This window comes from Phalangium opilio, unplaced genomic scaffold (assembly GCF_054372755.1).
Source record: "Phalangium opilio isolate 3A_F unplaced genomic scaffold, DU_Popi_V2 ptg000017l_1, whole genome shotgun sequence".
In the NCBI taxonomy this organism is placed as follows: Eukaryota; Metazoa; Arthropoda; class Arachnida; order Opiliones; family Phalangiidae; genus Phalangium; species Phalangium opilio.
In genome coordinates, this window is record NW_028324151.1 from 14,742,904 (window position 1) to 14,769,401 (window position 26,498).

Sequence of the window (26,498 nt, forward strand, 5' to 3'; positions counted from 1 at the left end):
CTGGTCAGTGCTCATGGACCAGTTTATTTATTCCAGGCCAGAGGTGTCGCTACTCGCTAGCCCAGTGTCCAGTTTAAAAAAAATCCTTGGGTACGTTCAGTAACCCTCTTTGATGACAGCGCTTACTAAGCGATGTCAGATTTTCCCTACTGAAGTAACTGTACGCTTTTTCGCGTTTCCAGTTTTGACGTCATGATGCCCATCAAAAAAACCATCTAATTGATATGGTTTTTATGATGGCGTGACGTAGCGCTTGACTGTTGAACACTTGACAGACCAAAAGTTGGCGCGGGATTTAAAAATTAAATTCCAATAATGCTATTCCTACAGTAACTGTTTTAGTTTTCTTTACAAAACTACTTCTACCATTCAAATAGACATAATTTTCTTAAACAATTTCATTATGTACGAGCTCGTTAATAATTGAAAAGAGCCATTTGCGCTTTGTAACGTTTTGAGGACCTGTTTCCCCAACTCCATTTTCGAAAACAGCGCTACCTTCAAAATGTCACTTTTCCGTTCAACAACCTTTTACGTCACTGTGACGTCTCGAGCCCATCAACCAAACATCAAGAAAACAGTGATTTCCTTCAGATTTTCGTTACTGAACGTACCCCTACAAAAGTTTTGTAGCAGAGAGATCTTCATCAGAATCATTAGTGGTCCCAAGGAGTAAGGACCAGTCTGGGAAATAGCACACTTCCTCAGGTCCAAAACCAGTTTATTAATTGCTTGGACTAGTTTTTTAATTCAAGAAGTGGGGGTTACTGGTCCTCGGGACCAGTTTATTAATTGCAAATCTATTGGAGAACAAAGGCTGGGACCACTCCGGAGACCAGATTATTTCGGACACTAGACGGTCACTGGTCCCAAAAAAACCAAAAAAAATATCCCTATTTCCCAGACTGGTAAGGACTAGTTTTAAAGATTATCCTTATTTCCCAGACTGAGCATAAGATACAGTTATTGAAAAATTTAGTTCATCTGTTACGCGTTCTGCGAGTCAGCGTAAAATAGTGTTGCCCCAAAGGGACCATCGTGTTGTGTTTAAAAATACAGCTTTTAATGAAATTATGTTACCATTAATGTAATAAAACCTGCTGCAGTCATACTTGGTAAGTAAGTAGTACATTTTCTGCGGAAGCTCTATGCCTACACGCACAAACAGCGGATTTGCTCTTAGTTCTTGCAGAACTGCTGCCTTTACTAAAATATTGCATGAATTTTAAGTGGTTGTCACCAAGTACATTTGGATAGTAAGTGACACAACGTGTCAATGATTATCACTTGTGTTTGGGAAGTATTTCATTAGTGAATACCAGCTCTTTAAAGTGTCACGTTAGATGGCTTTTCATACTCAAGGTGATTCGTGGGTGACACTCGCTTCACTAATATATATCCATGGATATCGGGGTAGCGTTCAAGGGAAAGTATTCACTGGTTTTAAGTACATCTTGGTGAATGTTTGACATTCAGTATTCACCCGAGTTACACCAGCTGCGTACATCACAAAAATTGGTGAATTCATGTATAGTCCGCGATTCAACCAAGAACCATCAACACACCAACCATAGCTGGTGAATGTTGAAGATTCCATACCCACCAACTGCATATACATCACACACATACATGAATTGTTTTATCACTTATGTCTATACATAGTTTACAGGCGTGGAGGATTCATACCATTTGCACAAGGAGACCTGGGAACTTAGAGTGTAAAATAGCAGACGATTTTACACTCAAAGTCGCTTGGTCTCCTTGTGTTAAAGGTAGGAATGCTCCACGCCTGTAAACTATGTATATATTTTAAATATTATCATTTATGTCAAGTTCATCTCAGATAAATAATTGGTGACAAATTATCACTTATGTCCTGTGTATCTCAGATCAAAAGCAAGTGAAAAATTATCATTTACGTCACTGAGGTGAATATTATCAGAAGTGAGATGAGACCAGAAGTACTGAGCTAACCAAATTCCTCACTCGGCGAAAGTGAATATTCTTGATAACACACCAACGGTTGGCCCTCTGGTGGCGGTTTCAGAATTTCCCCTCCAAAACGTGAGACGCTCGCGGTGGTAGACGGCCGAACTAGATTCAAGCACCCGCGTCCGTGTTCCGCGGCTTTAGGATGAGGGGAAGGGGGTAGGAAATGTTTTTGGAACTCGACCAATTTTTTTCTCTCTAGTTTTATCGCGTGGGAAGCGGCATAAAATCCTCAAATTTGTTCACTAGTGCCAGGATCTACTTCCAATGCTAGAGCCCTTCACTTCTAGTCTCATCTCACTTCTGATCACACACATACATGGATTGTTTTATCACTTATGTCCATATATTTTAAATATTATCATTTATGTCAAGTTCATCTCAGATAAATAATTGGTGACAAATTATCATTTATGTCCGGTGTATCTCAGATCAAAAGCAAGTGAAAAATTATAATTTACGTTACTGAGGTGAATATTACACAAGCAATTTTGTAGCGGATACGCTACTGAGCCCTCGAAAACACTCATAGCTAAGCTTACATCCTGCTCCAGGTGTTCTCTAATCTTAAGTCTTTTATCTTAAGCCTTTTTCAACCTCATAATAGATAGTTTTCACACGTGGAGGATTCATACCATTTACACAAGGAAGCCAGGCTATCTGGAGGACAAAAGCAGACGGGTTTTTGTCCACCAGATAGCCCGGCCTCCTGGTGTAAATGGTATGAATCCTCCACGTGTGAAAACTATCTATAGGGACTTGGCAATTCGGGCTTAACTCCGCCCCCAGCGCCATTATGGTATGTTTTTTTAACAGAATGAAAACTATATAAGCCCCTCCTCCTGGTATGTTTTTTAGCACTAATGGAAGGTAGCCTGACGTTGCATGACGTAGTACTGCCAAGTCCCTATAGATTAGTTGAACATGAGTAGGATAGATTAGAGTGAGATTTAGACCGAGTGGGGAAATGTTTAGCCCCGCCCATTGACATGCGCGGTAACCACTGGATGTTTTACTTCCAACAGCAACACGTAGATGGCGGGAAAATCAACACTATAGAGTGCGAAATTTAAATTGCTTCATTTTAGGACTTTTTTTTCCTATAGATAATGTTAGTTCAAATCTTAATATAAAGATGAATATTCGTGCTATTATATAGATTTTAAAAAATATTTCCCACCATGTTTTAAACACAACCTACACATTGTTTATTACTAAATAAACTAAGTGAGTTTTGCATTATTAATTGTATAATTATGGAAGTAGGTTTTCTTTAGGATTTAAATTTATTATTTCTTAAATAAATATGAGTTGTAAATGCCCATTCCCGAGTTGCAGAAACACAGAGTGGATGTATATTTCCCAAATAAACCCAACGTTAGGAAACAATGTTTTAAATTTTTCGGTGGACCGAGCAATGATACCTTTAAAAAGCAAAGCGTGGGTCCAGCGGATCCCTGCAAGTTGACTTTCCTTACGAACTCCAGTTTTGGCTTGGCGAAGGCAGGAGGCATTTGTGGGCGGGATTTATAAGTGCACTTATAAATCCCGCCCACTAGCCTTTGCCAAGCCAAAACTGGAGTACAGAGGGAAAGTCGCCTTGAAGTGGACCCGAGCTTTGCTTTAAAGGAAAATACCGAACTTCCGTCTTTGCAAGGTAATGTCTTGTTCTATCAATGAAAGAATAATAGTTTTCTAATAGCCACTTCGTTTGAAGCATAATTTTTCCCTGAATTGATTTGGTAGAAACTAAGACCATTAACAACCCCCCCCCCCCCGGGACTCGCAATGCAATAAGATCCTCGTATTGAAATTTCCGCCTCTTTATAGTTAGGGCTGTTTTCGCGACAAGGGTGCCACCAAGCGGCAACGGATAGAAACTTACAACGGTGTACAGAACTTCTGGTTTCGTATATCGCTTAAAAAAAGAAATAAGATCGTCTTCTTCTAAATTCGGAGGCCGAGGCCGCAACGGTTTAATGTACAATTATGATAAAATAGCAAAATAATATATCGCTAAATTAGTTGCATATCTGCAATATGGTAGTTCAAAAATAAGTTAACATTTCCATTCTCATCTTCTTCTTCGCGATCCGCCATTTTTAAATCGGAAATTCGGTACCAACAATTCAATATTCAACACCTTGTTGAATATTGGACATTCAATATTCACCCGAGTTACTAGTGATCGTACGGGGAACCCGAACCCGACCCGGGAAGTCGGGGATCCCCGGCTTTTTCCAACCCGACCCGACCCGACCCGGCCAGTCAATTTTGAAGTCGGGTTAAAAAAAATTCGGGGTGGGCCCGTAGTAGAGGGTAAGTTATTATTTACGGTCGCGCTTTGTGTTGCAGTAGATAGGAACTCAAATCTGAGTAGGGCGAGCTTGAATATTTAATTTTTTTCTGTCTCGAGGCTTCGAAAGCCAGTAGAAAACTGATATATTTCGGCAATTTCATGGTCGTCCGTCAAACGCCAATGTATTAATTGTGTGTTAAGTTGCGAGCAATTGATTTCAAAATTGAAAAAGTGGTAGAAGAGTTTCACGAGTACCAGAAACCCCATTCAGCCACTGCCAAGGGCAAGGACAATTTGGAAACTTTACAGATGGAAGACGCACCTGTTCTGGGACAATTAGTTACCCCAATCCCTTCCACGACGTTATATCAGATAGCAATGATATGGCAGAATCGCCTACTATTGGATTCATTAAAGCAGTGATAACTTGGAACTAAATTACAGAAAATAAATTCCGTACATTACATAGTACATAGCTACTATGTATAATTTTTTAGAATATGTTAATTCCATTTATATTATTAAAAAGAAAACCCCGACCCGACCCGATTTTCCGAGTTTTTTTTCGCAACCCGACCCGGAACCCGACCCGACAAAAATCTCACCCCGTACGATCACTACGAGTTACACCAGAACATTCGTGAATTAATGTACAGTCCGCGATTCATCACTAACTTATATAAAACGTAGTGAATATTGAAGATTCGATATTTCCAAGCTTTATTCATGTAAAAATACAACGGAACGCTATTGGTGGAGAGAATAAAGACTAAAAGGGAAGCACTATATCAGTGATTAAGCTCGCGAGTCGTAGTGGCTCGATACCTGTCGGCTCGGCTCGACCATAAAAAAGCTCGCTCGTTAATTAATCGAGCCGCAAAAGTGGCGGCTCGGCTCGGCTCGCTCGTCACGAGCCCGAGCTGGCTCGAGTTCGTGAACAGTCCTATTATGTACTGAGGTTGGTGAATATTACACCTAAGACTATTAACAACCACCTGGACTCGCAACCCAATGAGATCCTCGTATTGAAATTTCCGTCTCTTTAGAGTTAGGGCTGTTTTCGCGACAAGGGTGCCACCAAGCGGCAACGGATAGAAACTTACAAGGTGTACAGAACTTCCGGTTCCGGATATCGCTTAAAAAAGAAATAAAATCGTCTTCTTCTAAATTCGGAGGCCGAGGCCGCAACGGTTTAATGTACAATTATGATAAAATAGCAAAATAATATATCGCTAAATTAGTTGCATATCTGCAATATGGTAGTTCAAAAATAAGTTAACATTTCCATTCTCATCTTCTTCTTCGCGATCCGCCATTTTTAAATAGCAAAGAGAAACCTGTAAATCGGAAATTCGGTACCAGGGTGAGAAATAAGGAAATTTTTTAAACTGGTCATTTGACCAGTAGAGCCCAAGGGTTTTAATTAAAAAACTGGTCAATGACCACTTAATATTTCTCCATACTGTATGAACTGCACTGAAATGGATTAATTTCTATAACCCACTACTGGGAATTTATTTTTTTACTAAAGAAGGGGAATTTAAAAAGTGGTCACGGTGACCACTGGACCCCCAGGCATTTAATAAATAAACTGGTCAAAGCAATTTTTAAACTGGTCATTTGCCCAGTGCCACCGCCTTATTTCTCACCCTGTTCGGTACCCCCTAACCTAAAAGTTTCCTTAATATACAGCAAAGGTCGCAAGGATCGCGCGTAACAGAAAACCACGAAAAGTAGAAAGCTTGGGTTGCGAGTCTCGGCCCCTCGGGGGTTGTTAATGGTCTTAGGTAGAAATGACAAAGAAACTCACAAATGCAATTCCTTCAAGGGCCAACTAATGCGGTCAGTATCTATGTCTGGGATGAATAAAAAAATAAAGAGCGTAAATGTTTAAGTTTGGATTTAATAACATATCTTTCTTCTTTGCTACCAGGGTTGTTTTTGTTATCTGTTGAGGGTAATTCCAGGATGAGGAGAGAAGTCTTTGTAAAGTGCGGCGCTTGAAGCTAATTGAAGTTGCCAAAAGTGTGAATAATCACGATTATGAATCAATGTATGTTAATCTTGTTTTGCTTTGGCCATATTAATACAAAGTTAAGACCATAACAAACAAGTTTAATATACACTCAGTCTGTTACATTATCGTGATTATTTACATTTTTGGTAGCTTAATTGATTCCAATTATTAAGCAACGTACTTCACAAAGGCTACTCTCCTCATCCTGGAATTAACTGCAAAAATTAAGAATAAAATGATCCTTCAAACAAAATAGCTATGAGAAAACTATTAGTCTTTCATTGAAAAACAAGACATTAACTTTCAAAGACGCAAGTGCAGGTATTTTCCAATTAAGGCATCATCGCTCGGTCTACTAACGTCGGAATTAATAGTAATACATGTAAATCCTTTATTGTTTAGTAACAAACAATGTGTATGTTGTGTTAAAATATGGTGGGAAATATATTTTAAAATCTCAGGGAGCCCACGGGTCCTATAATTCCTATAAATTCCTATAATTTTGAACCAGTCCTATATTATCCTATAATTTCATGAAAGGTCCTATAATATCCTATATTTTTTGACTTAGTCGAAGTTTTCGTATATTTTAGCATCAAATTTATAAAAATTTAGTTGTTTTTATCGAGATCACATTTGAATAGACACCGAAATTGCCGAGCTCGCTTAGGATTTTTGATATATTATATTATATTTTAATTAAGTTCGTCTGAGTTTTCTAAGTAAAATCCAATTTGTTATTTTCTATTTTTTGAGATTTTTTCTACATAGTTTAAGCCCCAAAATTGTATTATATATGAGCATTTTTAGTCCTATATTTTCCTATAAAAACACATTTTTTCTCCTATAAAATCCTATAATTCCGAAAAAAAATTCCTATTTTTCCTATAAGGAATTTAAATTTAAGAGTGGGCTCCCTGAAATCTGTATGATAACACAAGTATTCACCTTTTTATTAAGATTTGAACAACCATTACCTATAGGAAAACCAACGTTCTAAAACCAAGCAATTTAAATTTCGCGCTCTAGTGTAGATTTTCCCGCCATCTACGTGTTGCTGTTGGAAGTAAAACATCCAGTGGTTACCGCGCATGTCAATGGGCGGGGCTTTAAATTTCCTCACTCGTTCTATACGGGACTTACGAGGTTACCGCCCCCTTTTCGGAGAGTTGTTCTGCCAAGGCTACAGAGCGCGTTCGACGACAGGCAATGTCAGCCACTAAAGGCCGCCGACAGGTTATGGCAGCGCCCACAGAAAATCTCTCGTAAATCCCGTTTATCGCACTCTAGGATAGCTGGCAACTCAAATTGCACCTTTGGTGAGCGCCCCCTATATTGAGCCAGGCCTATTCCTATGCAAGGATGGAAATATTAAGAAAAACTTCTTATGGGACATGTGTCCAGTGACGCCCCCTTTGACTGGAAAAATTATAGGACATTGTCCACTGTAGTGTGCAAAAATTCTGTCGCATCTTCATAGTCAAACCATCAAAACTACGGAAAATTTATTGGTCAAAATGTTCAGTGACCCCGTTAGTTTTTAGAACAATAAGGGGCATTTTAAAATTTTATTGGACAATGTCCATTGTCCTGTGCTTATTTCCGGCCCTGTTCCTAGGGCTATATAAAGTCAGGTTAGTTGTGTATCAAAGTCGAGTGTCACTATTCTCACCCCCCGGGTAGAAATAGGCGGAAGCCTATTCCTACCCTAGGTGAAAATAGCGTAGAGGCTATATCCACCCTACCACGTGACTAAGAATTGAGGTAAGGGCCGCAGTAGGGTGAAAATAGCTTAGGCGCTATTTTCACCGCCCGGTGAAGTCTACCCCGGGTGAAAATAGCGTAGAGGCTATATCCACCCTACCACGTGACTAAGAATTTAGGTAAGGACCTCGGTAGGGTGAAAATAGCTTAGGCGCTATTCTCACCGCCCGGTGAAGTGTACCCCGGGTGAAAATAGCGTAGAGGCTATATCCACCCTACCACGTGACTAAGAATTGAGGTAAGGACCTCGGTAGGGTGAAAATAGCTTAGGCGCTATTTTCACCGCCCGGTGAAGTCTACCCCGGGTGAAAATAGCGTAGAGGCTACATCCACCCTACCACGTGACTAAGAATTGAGGTAAGGACCTCGGTAGGGTGAAAATAGCTTGGGCGCTATTTTCACCGTCCGGTGAAGGGAAAAGTCTACCCCGGGTGAACATAGCGTAGATTTTATTTCCACCCTACCACGTGACTAAAAATTGAGGTAAGGGCCGCGGGAGGGTGAAAATAGCTTAGGCGCTATTTTCACCGCCCGGTGAAGTCTACCCCGGGTGAACATAGCTTCCAGGCTATTTCCACCCTACCATGTGACTAACCCTTGTTTTACGTATTTACCAAAAGTACGCCATACTTTAAGATTACGCACTGTATGGAAATTATTACGAGAAGTTTACAAAACATGTAAATAACGCTAGAAAACTTAAAACAACTTATACCATAAGCTATTTTTGGACACCATAGGTTAACTTTAGACCACGTTAGGATTATTTTTGACACTAATGTCATTTCGGTTAAAACTTGCTTTTATAATTAAACCATAGAAACTGTTCATGTTGGAAGAACTTTTGAATACATAAAAAGATCCTTAAATATGACTATAACATACTCAAAGGACATCCCCGTATCTCTAATATAACCAGAGTTACGAGCCTTCAAAGTTGGGTGTAACGTTAATCCTATGAAGGCGGGAATGTTTATGAACATTTTGTTTAATTAGTAAAAGGAATTACCAAAATATTTTCGGCCGCATGGCGTCACGCGGGAGTGCGGTCACGTGGTAGGGTAGGAAGGGAGGGGGTGAGAATAGCGTACGAGCTATTTTCACCCGGGGGGGGGTGAGAATAGCGTATAAGCTATTTCCACCCGGGGGTGAGAATAGACACTCTCCAATGTAGGGTAGATTATCCTTATACGAGGCAATCCAGTGATTCAGACGGTATAATGACTTGTTTCCGCGGGTTAACGTTCTCAGTTCAGGCCATCACTACAGTAGACCTAAGTTGGAACACAAATGGCCCTAATTCAACCCTAGTAAGTGTTGCTTATTTTAGCTACCTCCAAAAGGCACACCCCTAGTCTTGCGCTCTCTCTTCCCATCGTATCAGATGCATTGAAAATAACCATTATCATTTATTTAGTTATTTATGTAACAAGTAATAACCCCAATGAACCTAAATAAAGAGTTCAAACTTATTATTGGTCTTAAGCTCATTGTTTCAACCTGTAAACCTACCTTTTACCGCAAATCGGTTACAATTTCACCCGAGATGGACTAGCTGCGTACGTCACAAATATTGTGAATCATTGTTTGGTCCGCGATTCGTCCAAGAATTACCAACACTAACTTATAGCAGAACCATCATCGAAGTGGCTATATGGGCCCAAATTTTGGGCCTAAATCACTAGCGAGTGACAAATTATCATTTTTATCGGGTGTATCTCAGATCAATAGCGAGTGACAAATTATCATTTTTGTCGGGTGTATCTCAGGTCACTAGCGAGTGACAAATTATGATTTATCTGAGATAAAAATCGAGTGATATCACCTATGATCAACCAAATAAACTGCCGCCTTTTCCCAAAATATTGCTATTTTGTTCAATTTCTGTCGTGAAAAGAGGTGCTGACTTAACCTCTTGTGAACTAACAGGCAAAACGAAATGGTGAAGCAGTGTATTGTCCTCTAAATTAGGCGTCTATAGTGGCCGGCTTACTTGCGAGGCCCATACAAGAGTTAGCAATGAGAGTTATGAGGTTCCCCCTGGTGATGTCCTGACGTTTAGACGAGATTAGACCAGGTTAGGTTAGTATTAAGTGGTGGGGATGAGAAGCTTGTTTTAGTGACGCTTTGTTTTAAAAATTTCACGTCAGACCTAGCAACTAGGCGTCTGTAGTGGCCTATTTACCAGGTCAGTACAGAATGGACATGCCAAACAGGGCCTGGGACAATTACACGGGCCTCTGAACCAGTCATCTATAGTTTCTTTGCATTTTTTAATCATATGAAGTATCCTGCCATATTTACAATAGATATGAACTAATTCAATTTCACAGGTAGCATTTATCAAAAGATGGAGGATCCTCCAAAAGAAGAGAAAACGTTCTTATGTAGCTTTTGCGGGAAAACTTTCAACAAAAAGTCTCTTTTAAGTAACCACCTTGTGTGGCATAAATCGGAGATTTGCTACTGCTTAGTGTGCGGGAAAGGCTTTAAAAACAGAGTGGCTCTGAATTGCCATAAAAATCTTCATCTAATTGAGCACGAACGTTTGAAAGAATCAACTCACAAGTGCGACGTTTGTGACAAATGCTTCCCAAAAAAACGCTTACTAAAGAAGCACGTTTATTCCGAGCACATGCCTGAAAAGATCAAGTTCAAGTGTCATTTATGCGGTGAAACCTTCTTTCGTCAAGTTTCGCTTGACAGACACCTGCTCATGCACGGGGGTCCAGAAGCTGATATTCCTCGGCCATATAGTTGCGATTTTTGCGGTAAAAGGTATTTTGAAAAGGGCGTCCTAAAAGCGCACAAGCTACGGAAGCATTTTAAAACGAAAGTAACGCAGAAATGTGCCACGTGCAATAAAACATTTGTTCAGACAAATAATTTGATCGCGCATGAACTTCTTCACAAACTGGAAGAAATTTGGGATTCTGAAAAGGGACAGACAAGTTGTCAGATTTGTAAGGAGCCATTTACCGTCAAAGAAGATTTCAAGAGACATTTATCAGATCACGAAAATGAAAGACCAGATACTAAAAGTCTACCCTTTGAAGTCTGCGAAATTTGCAACAAGGCCTTTTCTAAATACTCCAGTGAATTCAAAAGGTAATTACATAAATGTTGAAGTATCAGTGTTGGAGCATGGATAAAGAATGCGCGTGAGGAAATTTATTTTCACGCTGTAGGATAGCCGACTCCCTATCTCTGACGACAGCTTATTCTGTATGGGTCTACGACAATTGGGTGACGACGATTGGGAGTCCCGCAATTGGGAGCGCGACAATTTGGAGCGTTGAAAATTGGTTGACCGACAATTGGGAGGGTTGAAAATTGGGTGAGCGATAACTTGGTGTCAATGAAACTGGCTGAGCGTCAATTTGGTGAATTGACGAATTACTTTTCAAAGAGTGCACGGTCCTGGTAAAGCCGTAAACGTTTGGCGAAAGACAAAACCTAACCTATCTAAACCAAACCTAGCCCGACCTAGGTTCATTGTTTTAAAATATTTACCTTTAACAAAATAAAATCGAGAATGACGAGATATTAGTTACTTTTACAAAATAAAACTTTATTCATCCAATAGAAGCTCTGCCAGTTTCATTGACACCAAATTGTCGCTCAATCAATTTGAAATTCTCCCAATTGTCGGACCCCCAATTTTAAATTCTCCCAATTGTCGGACACCCAATTTTAAATTCTCCCAATTGTCGGACACCCAATTTTAAATTCTCCCAATTGTCGGACACCCAATTTTAAATTCTCCCAATTGTCGGACACCCAGTTTTAAATTCTCCCAATTGTCGGACACCCAATTTTAAATTCTCCCAATTGTCGGACACCCAATTTTAAATTCTCCCAATTGTCGGACACCCAGTTTTAAATTCCCCCAATTGTCGGACACCCAATTTTAAATTCTCCCAATTGTCGGACACCCAATTTTAAATTCTCCCAATTGTCGGACACCCAGTTTTAAATTCTCCCAATTGTCGGACACCCAATTTTAAATTCTCCCAATTGTCGGACACCCAGTTTTAAATTCTCCCAATTGTCGGACACCCAATTTTAAATTCTCCCAATTGTCGGACACCCAATTTTAAATTCTCCCAATTGTCGGACACCCAATTTTAAATTCTCCCAATTGTCGGACACCCAGTTTTAAATACTCCCAATTGTCGGACACCCAATTTTAAATTCTCCCAATTGTTGGACACCCAGTTTTAAATTCTCCCAATTGTCGGACACCCAATTTAAACAAGGTGGTCAAGTTAAAATTTACCGTCTTTAGTTATAAAGCAAGCGATAACTTATCGACAAGCTTAACACTTTCGATAAGTTATCACTCTAGTGAAAATCAAAAACGGTAAAATTTTAATTTTCCCAACTTGTTTTTATTAGCACGAGGGGCATTTGCGAGACATTCGTCACTTTTCTTTCAAGATTTGTGGACACCTTAGACCAATCACCTATTTAGTTCTCGCACTCTCATAGACGGCACGAGGTTGACACCAACCCTTTGAACGATAGTTATCGCTTAATGGGCTCCACAGGCGGCTTGCGGGCGCGGTAGCTTTGGAAGAAGTAAAAGTCGGTCTGCCGTTTGCACGTGTAAGGATAGAGACCCCGCAAGCCTCTGGTGGAGCCCTTTAAAAAGTTAGAGAATTCCCTGAACTTCTGAAATATTAGTTACTGAGTCCAGCCGTAGACTCCTAGTAAACGTGAGTCGGCAGACGCAACCTAGAGCCGCGTTATCTGTAGGCTATGGTTCAGCTGACACTGTCATAGCGCCCTCAAGTTGTCAAGTTCACTAAAACCTCAGAAAAATGAGAAAATCCGTTGTGAATACCAAATAATTTGATCCATTTCGTTTAAAATAGAATGGTCGATTTTTTTAATTCATTTTTTGATATTCTAATCGATGCGAATACTAACGCTGAAATTTGGTCAAGTTATTTAGTCCGACCAAATAGTTACGAATAGTTTGCACGCCCCTAATTGTTAGCCCAGGCTCAAACTTGAAAAGGTTTTCCATTAACTTGTAAACTTTCGGGCTCGTGAGTCTATCAATTATTTTGAAGAAGCGCTCGCTCAATTCGAGCTTTAGGTCAGTAAAATAGGTGAGCGCGGACAGCCATGCTCACACCAAAACGTACTAGCATTTAGAAATGGACGTTGTCGGTTGAACGAGTTTTTTGAATGAGTGCTCTCAGCTCTGTTTTCTCAAAATGTAAAGCTAGGGTTTTTAATCAAGTACACTGCTAATCAAATCAAACATTTTAAAAAAACTGTTTATATGCTTTTGAATATTTATATTTCTAGACACATGAATTCTCACTTGACGGATGAAGAGACCAAATGCGAGACTTGCGGCAAAGAGTTTGTGGACCGTTACAAGAAAGCTAGGTGAACTTGTTTCGCAAAATATAATGTTAGCTGGTTTTTTTTCTTTTTAAATTACAATTTTTTGGAACTTTGCTTTATTAATTAAATGTGCTATTTTTGAAAAAATAAGCCTTAAAAATTAAAATAAGTGGTCAATTTATTTGGATGAAGTAACAGATATTCAAATTTTATTTTGACCTGGTGTGTGAAAGAGGGTGTTTCGTTCGCAATTTTTAAAAAGTACTTCTCAGTTGCTGGTTTCGGGCAGTATCGGCAACAAATTTAATCAACGATTTTTAGCCACATCGTATGTACGATGGGCTATTAGTTTAATCTGGTGTGTAAAAGAAGATGTAGAAGAGTTTTCGTTCGTTATATTTAAATAGTATCGAAAACATATTTCCCCCCTCACTGGTATATCATAGGATATTTCACTGAAGTTTTTGAAGTAGGGATAGCGAGAGTACGTAAGCGATGTGGGGCTTAGTTAAGTGCTAGACCATCTTGTTTCTTTCCATTTCCTTCGACCTTCGAGAGCAGAATACGTATAACTCTAAATTTGAATAAGGGAATATAAAATGTATAATCGAATAGCCGTTATAACGCGCAGTGTTTTTAAAATAATGCCCATTTTTCATTTTATTTATTTATTTATTTTTTGCAAGTGGATTTTTGGTAATAAAAGAAGATTAGTAATTTTTGTTGTTTTATTTATAGTAATGCCTTTAAAACTGAAAATTTGAATATCCGTTACTTCAGCCAAATAATTTTACCACTTTTCTTTTTAATTTTTAAGGCTTTTTTATCATTGGCAATTTTTATTAATATCTGTACTTCCCGTTTTAATTTTAATTGAAGGTACAGATATAACACTTAACACTATACCTTAAAAGAAGTTAAAGAACGGCCTGTTTTCTAAAATTAGGAGTGTTATAAACCTTAGCTAAAAAAGGAACCCGAACCGTATCCAAACCTAACTTATACATTATAAATCCTATGGGAGCCAAGTTGCCGTTTCATACCATTGATGATCTATACATAACAATTTCCGCTAAAATGTTGAACTTACTGTTTTCAAGACTCACAGACAGTGGACGTTGAATAATTTACTTTCCATGGGAGACCACAAAAAATCTAAATTGCTTTCTTACATTACAAAAATAACTCTACTTTAGTTAAGGAAATGGGAAAACAGGCTTCACACTTTTAAAGTTTTAATTCACGATACTCAAAAATGCTTGTCAAAACCACAGCCCACTCGATATATCGCTTTGGCTTCACGCCCTATAGAATATAGAAGCCCTTCCATTTGACATGAAAACGCGTTTCACACATTTTAAGTCAAAAATTAAAGGAATCAGCTAGTCATCTATGGGAGGAACACAGCCTTTTGACCATAATTCTGAAAAAGGTTTTTCATTTTTATGCAAAGTTTCAAAAGTTTCTCTTTCACAGTTTTTATATATATATAAAAAAAAATTAAAACTGAAAGTAGGCTTAATTTAACGGCTTAGTCTTCGAACAATTTAAATGCCTTTTTTTCAGTTTCCTGCTTCGAACCTCTGAAATTTTAGTTAGATGTTTATTGAAGGGTATAAAATTATCGTGCGAAGTTTGCTAAGTTTTGAAACAAATAGTTATTTTACTAAAAAGTCATTAAAACTTTGTTTGCGCATAATCCCATCCTATTTATTAACTTAGGGAATTATAAGGATTAGAAATATTAGTTTTAAAACTGTGAAACTCTAGCCCGATAATTGAAAACCCTTCAATATGCCTCGCACTAAAATTTGAAGAGATTCGAACCAGGAAGTTGAATAGATTTTTCAAAATAGTTTAAATCGAAAAATGGGAAAAAATGGAAACCTGGCCACATTGGATTTATGGTTTCATAGTTCAAACAATGCTAGGATTAACCCTAGCCGTATCCAAATCTAACCCTAGCCGTATCCAGATCTAACCGTAGCTGTATCCAGATCTAACTGTTGCTGTATCCAAACCTATAAACCTAACCAAGCTGAAGGCCTAGCCGTATCCAAATCTAACCCTAGCGGGAACCTCACTATAGCCTATCGCTAGGTTTGGATATGGCTAGGTAGTAGTTTTGTTTACCTCACCGCGTGTAGTTGGCGGTTCTTGTCTTTTAACCTACAACACACGCCAATTGGTTCCGCGAAGGTGAAATATTTCACACTTTAAATTCGACATTTTCTCTATCATCTCTTTAGGTTTATTTTAGGTTTAGGTAGTGTTGTAAATTTTCCGGAAAAATAAAACGCGGAAAATTTTCCGGAAACTTTTCCGGAAAATTTTCCTCTTCGCGGAAAATTTTCCGCTAATCGGAAAAATTTAAAACTAGCAATTATGTGAGCTTTGAGTCAATTTATCCAACTTTTAAAGATTTAAAACATTCCCCAGCTATTTTGCCATCTTTAGTAGATTTATTAAAGTACCGCCAAATATTACTGGTTGATTTTCCCATAATTTGTGATTTTAAACAGGGTTAACAAGCTTAATAACATTAACAACATAACACCCCGTTTCCCTTACAATGACGCAGACCATCACTATCCTTTATGCCTGATAATTTTAGTTTCACTTGGGTCTCTTAACGGTTAGGTCTCGACTCTCTAACGCCTTATACCGTCATAAGACCAAACAGTAACCCTATGCATGCAAGCGATAGCAAATGAGTGAGCTTTTCCTATAGAGAATAGGGGTCACTAGACTCTGTGCCCTTGGACAATTTTTTACCCCTCCGAATTCACCTAAAACAAAATAATGAATGTTTTGAAAAGAAAGGCAATTGAAAAATTTTAAAGTTTTAACTTTTTAATTGAAAAACCGGTAGCGGAAAAATACGGAAAATTTTCCGGAAAAATATAGCTCGGTCATTTTCCGGAAAATTTTCCGACTTACAACCCTAGGTTTGGCATAGATTAGCTTTAATTGGGGGCCATGTTGCGGTCTTATATCTCAAAAATAGTCCTTCAGAATCCTAAATTAAACTTGAGAAATGTTAGGCCTAATTTATCCAATATAACCTAATTTTTTTGTCATATGAAAATATAGAGGAGAAAAATATAACTCCCTGCCTGAGAACTATTGTTCAAACTAAGACCATTAACATTGTTAACAACCATATAAAACAACTGCTTATATACTTTTAAATATTTATCTTTCTAGGCACATGAGTATTCACATGGCTAAAAAAGAGTTCAAATGTGAGACATGTGGCAAAGAGTTTACTGTCAAGAGGTACCTAGACGCTCACATGAAAATTCATAAAAGCGAGAAACAGTTTACTTGTCCGAAGTGTGGACAAAGTTTCAACCTGAAAGGCAACCTAACGAAACACATCCAGAAAGGTTCTTGCATTAAGAAAAGGCATTAAAAACAAGAAATTCCAAGATATAAAAGCCGTGCTTTTGCTGTCATTCATCCAGTTGCTTTGCAATGTAATATGTAATTGATATAATAATATTTTTGTGTCTCCCATGTGCTTATTTCATTTAAAGTCATTGGAGGCGGTTCCTATAACCGTTCTTGAATACGATTAGTTAACCGTTTTTGTTTGGAGGCATCTGCTGAGCCGAGACTTCTCAACTTCAAGGTACAGAGTGTTCCAAAACTTTTGGTAGAACAGAAGTCGATGTGGGCTGGCGTATAGGTTTAGCCTCGGAGCAAGCGCGTTCCCGGTTCGAACCCGGACTGTGGCACCGGGTGAAAGACCTGGTAACAAATGCTTCTGGGTAGAGTTTGCTTCCGTGATCTTACCCAGTTCCTCCTTTCCATCAAAATTTTCCAAGGTTAACGATAATAGTTAGAATAGGGTGCTACCGGTTAGATGTAGCATGGAAACTAGCCACCACCCCTCTATGCATTCTGAAGGAAGTAATCCACCTGTGAACAAGTCACAGGCAGTGTTGGGCACATTTATTTCGATATATCTTTTTATCTATCAAAATATTTTTGTTTTCGCCCCTATCAATTTTTTACCTATCAAAATATTTTGGATTTCGCCCCTATCAATTTTTTACCTATCAAAATATTTTGGATTTCGCACCTATCAATTTTTTACCTATCAAAATATTTTGGATTTCGCACCTATCAATTTTTACCTATCAAAATATTTAGGATTTTGCACGTATCAATTTTTTACCTATCAAAATATTTTGGATTTCGCACCTATCAATTTTTTACCTATCAAAATATTTTGGATTTCGCACCTATCAATTTTTTACCTATCAAAATATTTTGGATTTCGCACCTATCAATTTTTTACCTATCAAAATATTTTGGATTTCGCACCTATCAATTTTTACCTATCAAAATATTTTGGATTTTGCACGTATCAATTTTTTACCTATCAAAATATTTTGGATTTCGCACCTATCAATTTTTTACCTATCAAAATATTTTGGATTTCGCACCTATCAATTTTTTACCTATCAAAATATTTTGGATTTCGCACCTATCAATTTTTTACCTATCAAAATATTTTGGATTTTGCACCTATCAATTTTTTACCTATCAAGGATAGGTTTTTACAAGTTCCCGTGATGAAATAGATAACAGAAATAAGGAGAAGGAGCTTAGTTACTAACTTACTACCGCGAAATTTCCGATTAATCTTATGTGTAATTTCTTTTGACTGATCACTAGAATAAATAAACCGATTCGCGAAAACAATCCAATGAATCTGCAGGCTAGCTTCGGAGGGAGAAATACCGCGAAAAGGGACAGCTTCAAAATAACTGAGGAGTTACAGCCTTTCATTTCTTCGGCATATTGTCCATCGCTTGAAACTTTCGTTCACACCGGGAGGGTGGGAACCGTCGGACCGTGGGAGGGGTGGCGAGAGTTAGCAGATTCCGGGTTAGAGCCCTGAGACCTAACCGAGGCTCTTTTTTTTCAGGCGCATGCGCCATTTTTTTCTCCGGACCGTCGGCCGCTAAAATTTACTCTCGCGTGAGTCGCGACGGCGCGAGTCGTTAGGCTTAGAAATTTGAAACTTGGTTTTCTCTTTCTCTAACGTCAGTGATGACGTACTTGCGCACCGCTGATGCGTAGTAGCTACTAGTCGGCCTCGGGTAGATCTCTCTCCAGACCTACCGGGAAGAGGGAAGGAAGGAATTCACTAAAATTTTATTAAATATATTAGAAATATCATTTTTGCTTTCAAATATTTTTAATAGGTAGCGATACCTATCAAATTTAAATCAAATTAAATATTCTTAAAAACTAATGAATCAGGAAAAGTATCAAAAAAATTCCTTAGGAATCGGAACTTTCAAACTCAATTTTTCATGCCTATCATTTATAGGCTGATCTATCACTATCAAAATCGGTCAAATGATAGGTAGATTTTTTTCCAACTATCAAATAAAGTATCAGATTCAAAAAAGATATGATAGTGCCCATCACTGGTCACAGGGTTAGTGTGTGGTTTCTATGATAATTTTTTGATAAATGGTTGAAAGAGTGAGGTGACCGGTCAAGGCAGCAGCGGCTGGCAGCCCATCTTAACCAGGTTGGCTGATTTTCATGGTTTTCCCGTTAATTAAATTTAGATGCTAGGCCTACAACAAAAACGTTTACACAAATAATGGAGGGATAGAATAGAAAAGCGCAACTAGTCTTCTGAAAAAATCACCCGTTTTTTGTATGCTAGTCTAGTATAGTGCGACTTTAGGGCCTTGGATCTAATAGGTAGGCCCCACTTCTGTTGTCCAAATCCCGTACGATGTTATGTCGTGTAAAACGAATGTAAGGCCAGGGATACTAGATGTTTTGAGAGGAATTCGATAGAAGACGGAAATTGTGGAAGCGTTATTGGATTACCAAATTTTAGTGCCATTCTAGGCCAAATCAAGGATGATGGGTGAGGATGCGAAATCTGAAAGAAATAGGCACGCTAACTGTGGAACATTTTAGGTCTGGTCGTACATAAAAAATGAGGCAGGAGTGATCGGAACAGGACTTCAATTTGTCCATGAAAGGAAAAAAAAGACGGCGCGAGTCTTAGACTTCTTTGCCGCATGTACGTGAAAAGGCTGGAACTGCTCATCCCTCTTAAAACATCTAGTGTCCCTGGTAAGGCACGGCGCAGGCCAACTCAATAGTTTAGATGAACAATTTTCAACCCATTTTTCGGGGTACAAGTACAGATTTGTGTAAAATATTCGCCTTAAGCGACCGCAACACACGAACTGGGTAACAACAATGAGTTTATTTCGTTTTAAACGCGTATATCACATCGTGTATTGCCAACTTATTTATCCATAAAACAAGTTGGTAAAACCAAAATATTACCTCTTCGAGTCTAGAGAACTACTTTCAAACTTGTTTACCTAGATATGGAATTATTTCTCTAGTTTTTTTTATGAGCAATTGCAGAAGTTAAAATTTATAAATTATTAAAGCAGTATTCAAAGCTTAGCGAATATAATTTAAATCAGACGACATGTTACATCCAATAAGGATATGTTTTTTACAAATGGAAATCAGTCAATGGGGAAAAACAGGAAATGAAGAGTATAAATTTTGGAGAGATGTTACCTTTATGTGTTTGTAAAGGCCTAATTGTCTACGCCTCAACTGTATACCCTTTATGATAAAAGCTACATTCATATCTGGATATTCGTAGTAGCTATAACTCGATTACGAGCAGACCTGAAAGCCACCATGATTCTTTCTTCAATTATAAAATCTAAACCCGATAATGTGTATTTAACTTTCGGCTCACTCTGAACCGTTAATGTCTCTTCATTACAGACACGAAAACCAAAACCCATGTATTTTTTCAACTCGGCCCCTAATTGCTAACTTTTTGACTCACTATGCCAATTAACAGGTAAAACTTGTTTTGAAAATCTGAATCCAAGGCTAAGCGTTCTTCTTGTAATATCTTGAGAAGGGTTTATGCTATATTCAGATTAGTATAGCTGAAGTAATATATAAACAGCCTTCTCAAATAATAATATAAAAATATTCTTGAAATATCAAAATGAAACATAGCTTTGTAGCCACAAAACTACTAAAGGCATCGAAATTAGGAAAATATTTCAATATATTCATTTTATGTTATGGAGAAGGAAAATATTAAGGTTTTGTATGATTTCTTTACATATCAACACAAGGCGAACTGCTAACGCGGCGCACTAGAGTAACAACGGCCGTACACACACTGACAAACACATAGACTGCTTTATTACTCTTTCTGTATTAATTTTGAGTTGAGAAAAAGGATTTTCACAAATACTAAAATATAATTAATGTTATATATTTTCTTCGTTAGTTATTCACCTTATTGTGCGTTACATCGTTTAACAATTAAACATTCTTGAGAGACTTAACTAATATTGACGTTCGAAATGAAGCATACATCTGTTGTTTCGTCTTACTCAAATCGGTAGTACTTAAAGGTTTCGAATCGCAGCTACAGATAAGAACAGCGCAATTGCGTGAACCTTTGGTGGAAGCCCCACCATTGGGAGGTTAGATGTTTCTCGTAACCCTAGTCGATCGCCGCGTACATCTTAAGCTTAACGATGATGATGCAGTAGAATACAAAGTACAGACTGGTGTCCATGTGGTGTAACGCTAGTTTTTGGGTTTATACAATAAACCCAAAAAGGTGAGCGGAGAGTATTTTTCTGGGTTTTGTAAATAAACCCCAGTAGGGGATTGGCTCCACGTTTCAACGTAAACGCGCCTTTGTTAATCCTTTCTAGAGCCCACAAAAGAGAGGGCCGAGGAAAGGTAGATCACTTTTGACCACGGAACCGAGAGGTTGCAAAGATGTATCTCAGAGTTTCTCTTTATGTAAATAAACTTTAATTTTTATGTTATGTTATCTGAAGAGAACTTTTATTTTGTGTTATCTGAAGAGAACTTTTATTTTGTGCGCGACAGGCTTAAAACGCCCCTAACTTTAAAGGCCTAGTAATCCCGCGCTACAAAATTGGTGGGATGGACAAAAGACCATATGATGGTGGTGTTTAGAAGCCAGTAAGTGCAGACTGGTGTCCATGAGGGATGGACAAAACACCAGATGAAGGTGGTGTTTAGAAGCCAGTATGTACAGACTGGTGTGTATGTGGGATGAACAAAAGACCAGAGGATGGTGGTGTTAGACAGAAAATGGTGTAACAGCCAGTGTTAGTGGAATACAATTTTCTAAATTTCCGGGAACTGTAAATTGATAACATATTTTCTCCGATTTGTAAGCTACGAACATGGTCCCCTGGGGTGTAACAACAGACAAACAAACAGATATGTTGAAATTCGAACCTCTCCGTGACATACGTCACTCGGAGAGGTAAAAACCATGAAACACTAACTCGCCTACGTGTGCATAAAAAACCTAATACATTACAATTAGTCTTATGGGTAAAGTTTCTCTCACAGTTTAGTTAATTTCCCGAGTTTGGACAATGGAAGTTTCGAAATTTTTCCCAGCAGCCGCTATTTCTAAAACTGCAGTGGTTTTTTGGAATCGCGGTTGCTATTTCGAGAACTGCTCTTCAGGGAACTGCTGATACGAGGTACACCCGAGCTATTCGATGTAAAAAAGAGGTAAACTGTTTGAATATTATGGTCTTCAAAACCAATTTAATCCCCATGCATTTGTACAAATTGGAAACTTTCTGCCTTTTTCATTTGTTTTTAATATCTAGGAGGATATAGGGGTGAGGGAGTCTTCGACTGTCCGTTTTCCCATTGAAACGCGCTTACAGATTATCGCCCCCCTATTTCACTCGTTCTGGGAGATTCTTAGCCGCGCACATCGTCATCGGGTGTCGTCTGTTCGTTTGTTCTAATTTTTGATAGAGTTTTAATGCGTCGCGCTGCATTTTTTAGTGCTTTAACATTTAGTGCTTTATCATTATTTTATTTTTTATTAAAAGTAAATTATGGTTCTTAGATAAAGGTAACGGTTTTTTATTCTTTCCCTACACCAAAAACTCTACTAGATAAGTGTTTAAGATGGATTAAAGCCTGTGGGGGATTCTAGTTAATGCCCGATAAAATTAAAAAATATCACTACACGAAATATAGGCGGCGTTGCTTCAAAGGCCTAAGCTATCATGAAAAACCCGCTATTTTTTGAATCGGATTTGCGTGGTCTCGTGATGCGCGTAACCAAGGTAACTATATGCGCATTCACGAATCTCCCATCGGAATATCGGATAGGCCGAAACCTGAGCTCTAAGATCGGGCAGTCGAATACTCCCCCACCCCTATATCCTCCTAGGTTTCACACTGCATTTTAAGACGATCAAATGGCCAACTTTATATGCAGTTTCACACTGCATGCGAGAACTACCCTTAAAGGTGTATAGTTCTGCATTTTCCCTATATGGCATTAATTTCTCTCTAGGTGGAACCTTGCTATGAATATAGCACTAATTGCTAATAATACTGCGTAATGGCGAATAATCAAAGATTAATTATACCATACAATTACTCGATATTTGAATTAAGCCTCATGAGATATTAAATTGTAGCTATCCATAGTATTTTTTCCGTCATCGGTTTTGCTTTCCAGTCTAAGAAAAATACTACTATTTCTACTATCCTACTAAAAAATATCTTAAAGGTGTTAGGCGACACTCTTAAAGGTGTTAAAGCACACTCCATTTTCTTAGAGTGTATCGAATTTAATATTTCTTTCTTTAAAATATTTTATGACTTTAAAATTAACAAACCCTATCCGAATGGAAAAATATTTTGCGAGGCGAATTGCTTTTATTCGGAGAGAACATCATTTTTAATGGAGTCTTGTGTAAGGTATAAGCTTGCGAAGTTTCTAAAAATTCTCGTACATTTTTTCTCAAAATTCCTTTATCCTTTACGGCCAAATATAAAGATTAGATACTGGAAAAGGAAGCGGGATGCGAAACGTCGAAATAGTGGTGTCGCCCCATATCACCCAATCTCATTTGTCCCAATAAGAAGAATTTAACCCAAATCATATATTCCTGATTCACCCAAATGTATTTCTCCCAATTCCCGTTTGCCACAAAAGGCGATAACACAGGAATTTGGCACGAATAATTATATACCCGTTTTATTAATTCGTATTTTCCATTAAAAAAGCAATATTTTAAAATTATTATATAAGAGACTGTTGATCAGTGTAATTTATTAAATATGGAAGTCGAATGGCTGAAAACTTCGAAAGGAAAATATGCCCCGTAATGCTGAGTTAGGGTTAGGTAGGTTAGGTTTGGTTAAGTTAGGTTAGTAATTTTTTATAAATCATTTAACTATGGTACGCCTTTTCCAAAATATTGATGTTTAGGTTCATTGACTTCCCAAATAATATGCCTTTTCCAAAACATTACTGTTATGTTAGGTTAGGTTAGGTTAGGCAAGGTTAGGTTTGTTTTGGGTTGGTTAAGTTAGGTTAGTAATATTTTATAAATCATTTAACTATGGTACACCTTTTCCAAAATATTGATGTTTAGCTTCATTTACTTCTCAAATAATATGCCTTTTCCAAAACATTACTGTTATGTTAGGTTTGGTTTGGTTAGGAGGACGTCTCTTCCTCTTTGGAGCGGTTATACACTTCAAGTAAGTGTATCCCTTATGTTATGAAAAAATCAAAAAATAAAACCATCAAATTCCACCAGAAGTGGATCATATTACAGCTCCCTAGAAGTACAGGACGATATAACATCGCCGTGCATCAGCATTGCCTCCCATAGATATAGTAAAACTATAAAGGGTCTAGATCCACTTCGCTGGCTTAGGCTTAACGAAAAAACGCGGAAGGGGCAACGAGCAGACAGCCACTATTTTCTGGGGGTAGCTGTATAAAACGCCATCTATCGGGAACTTTCGAAACTAAATTAAGGGATGAGCTTAGAGTAGTGGCACTCTATGTTAACCCCCTATAGGGCATAATAAGTCAAACCCTCGGAGATACCATTACTCCATTTTATACGAGCTAAGAGCAGAAAAACGTATTTTATAAATTTTACACCTGTAAAATCTTTTAAAAAACACTTGGAACTTGTATTTCTACTTACTTTCGAGGAAATACCACCGTTTTCTGAAGGTAAGAGTCTTTTTTTACACATTTATTAGTAATAAAAACATTTAAGGCGAGCTAAGCCTTGGTCTTGTAAAATACGGCAGATTACGCTCTCTTTTCTCTATGTGCATTGTGCAAATCTACATTATGGCCATGACCAAGGCTTAGCTCGCCTTAAATGTTTTTATTACTAATAAATGTATAAAAAAAGACTTACCTTCAGAAAACGGTGGTATTTCCTCGAAAGTAAGTAGAAATACAAGTTCCAAGTGTTTTTTAAAAGATTTTACAGGTGTAAAATTTATAAAATACGTTTTTCTGCTCTTAGCTCGTATAAAATGGAGTAATGGCATCTCCGAAGGTTTGACTTATTATGCCCTATAGGGGGTTAACATAGAGTGCCACTACTCATCCCTTAATTTAGTTTCGAAAGTTCCCGATAGATGGCGTTTTATACGGCTACCCCCAGAAAATAGCGGCTGTCTGCTCGTTGCCCCTTCCGCGTCGACCTCCCATTGAATTGTGTATCTACCCTTTTAATATATCTATGTTGCCTCCTAGCACTGAAGAGAAAAGGGTATATGCGAAACGCAGCGGCGAATTTGTGAACTAAACCAGAGGAATGATTTTGGCGCGAAAGTAATTTTTAATAAGCGGGCGAAGCAAACGGAAGTAAGTGGTAGGCTAGTAGCCAATGAGGAAAGGTTTGGGAGAAAAGAGCGCGGAAGGAAACAAGTTGTTCCATACAAAGTGTTGGGTTGTGAATATAATAGTAGAAGTCCACTTTATTTTTCCGATTTTAAAAAATAATTGGCGGTCTATAGGTATTTTTAAACGCTTGTGTTGAAAAGGAAATTAATATGAATTCAAATTATCAAAATAGCCTTCATCATGCTAGAATATTTTTAATGTATCCCAAGTACAGCACTGAGCTAAGCTTCCACCGATCGATTTAAAGGTTTTTAGCGGGGATAGTTGGACCGATTTATTACTAATTAAAGGTTATGTGCGTCGATATAGAAATTTGATTTCCTTTTTTAAGTGTGACAAATTTTTTCAATGCTTTAACGTTTTCCGTTTGCGAAAGATGCTGGTCAATATTTTTCAGTTTTACAAAACGTTTTTTTAGTTGCTTACGGTTAAGTGCTTTTAATATAACATAGCTCGTGTTCAGATGTCTCTTTAATGTGGGCATGCAACAATTGCAATTAGTTACATTTATCCTAACATAAGCCATTCTAAATCAAAATTATAACGCGATAATAAGCTTCACACTAATCACGACACTGACGGCGGTCTGACAGCCGTTATCATCAACCGGAACTTCCGTAGGTTAACCTAACTCAAGATCCGGGTTAATGGGAAAACTATACTTGTAAAACTGAGCTATAGATGGCGGGCTTGGATGTCTTGGAAGAAAACGCTGTTTACAAAAGCATAACCTACGTCCAGTACTTATAGGGAGCTGTAATATGATTCACTTATGATTCTACTCTATTTGAGTCTTTTTGGGTATGCAATATTGGGTTAATTGGGATAGGCGAACTGGGAATTGGGTTGAATGAGGATTGGGTAAATGGGAATTGGGTGTTTTAAATTGGGTGAAATGGGGGGTAACCGAAATAGTGTTCTCTTAAGGAATTTCTTGATTGTTCCATAAGTCTCCCATCCTCCTTTGTTAATTTTTTTTTCTTTTTTATTCCGGGGGTTATAGGAAAAACGCGTTTTCTATTAGGTTTCAAAATTTCCCTACCCTACAGAGACTACGAAAAATGCTTCTATTTTTATAGACATTTTCGTAGAAGTATCGTTTAAAGTTCGATATATGTGAGTTTTTTTGCTCGCATATATCGAACTTTAAACGATACTTCTACGAAAATTTCTATATGAATAGTTTGAAGCATTGTCGACCAAATTCAGTGGCGTAACTACGGGGTTGCAGAGCCCGCAACTGCGGGCGAGCCAAAGGCTTTTGGGGGTCCTTTTAAGGTTTTTATATG

The 26,498-nt window shown here is 38.0% G+C and overlaps 1 protein-coding gene across 2 annotated transcripts; it reads left to right on the forward strand.

Moving 5' to 3' along the window:
* Positions 1-668: 668 nt before the first annotated feature.
* Positions 669-16,949, forward strand: LOC149704587 (zinc finger Y-chromosomal protein-like). 2 transcript variants are annotated; one of them, XM_089867037.1, is made up of 4 exons: positions 669-1,115; positions 10,403-11,177; positions 13,389-13,472; positions 16,638-16,949. In XM_089867037.1, exons 2-4 carry the CDS (start codon positions 10,420-10,422, stop codon positions 16,843-16,845), a joined length of 1,050 nt encoding a protein of 349 aa, XP_089723163.1. In that variant the 5' UTR covers positions 669-1,115; positions 10,403-10,419; the 3' UTR covers positions 16,846-16,949. The 2 variants fall into 2 exon arrangements, with proteins under 2 accessions (XP_089723163.1, XP_089723164.1); XM_089867038.1 differs by lacking the exon at positions 669-1,115 and adding an exon at positions 9,196-9,379.
* Positions 16,950-26,498: the final 9,549 nt, after the last annotated feature.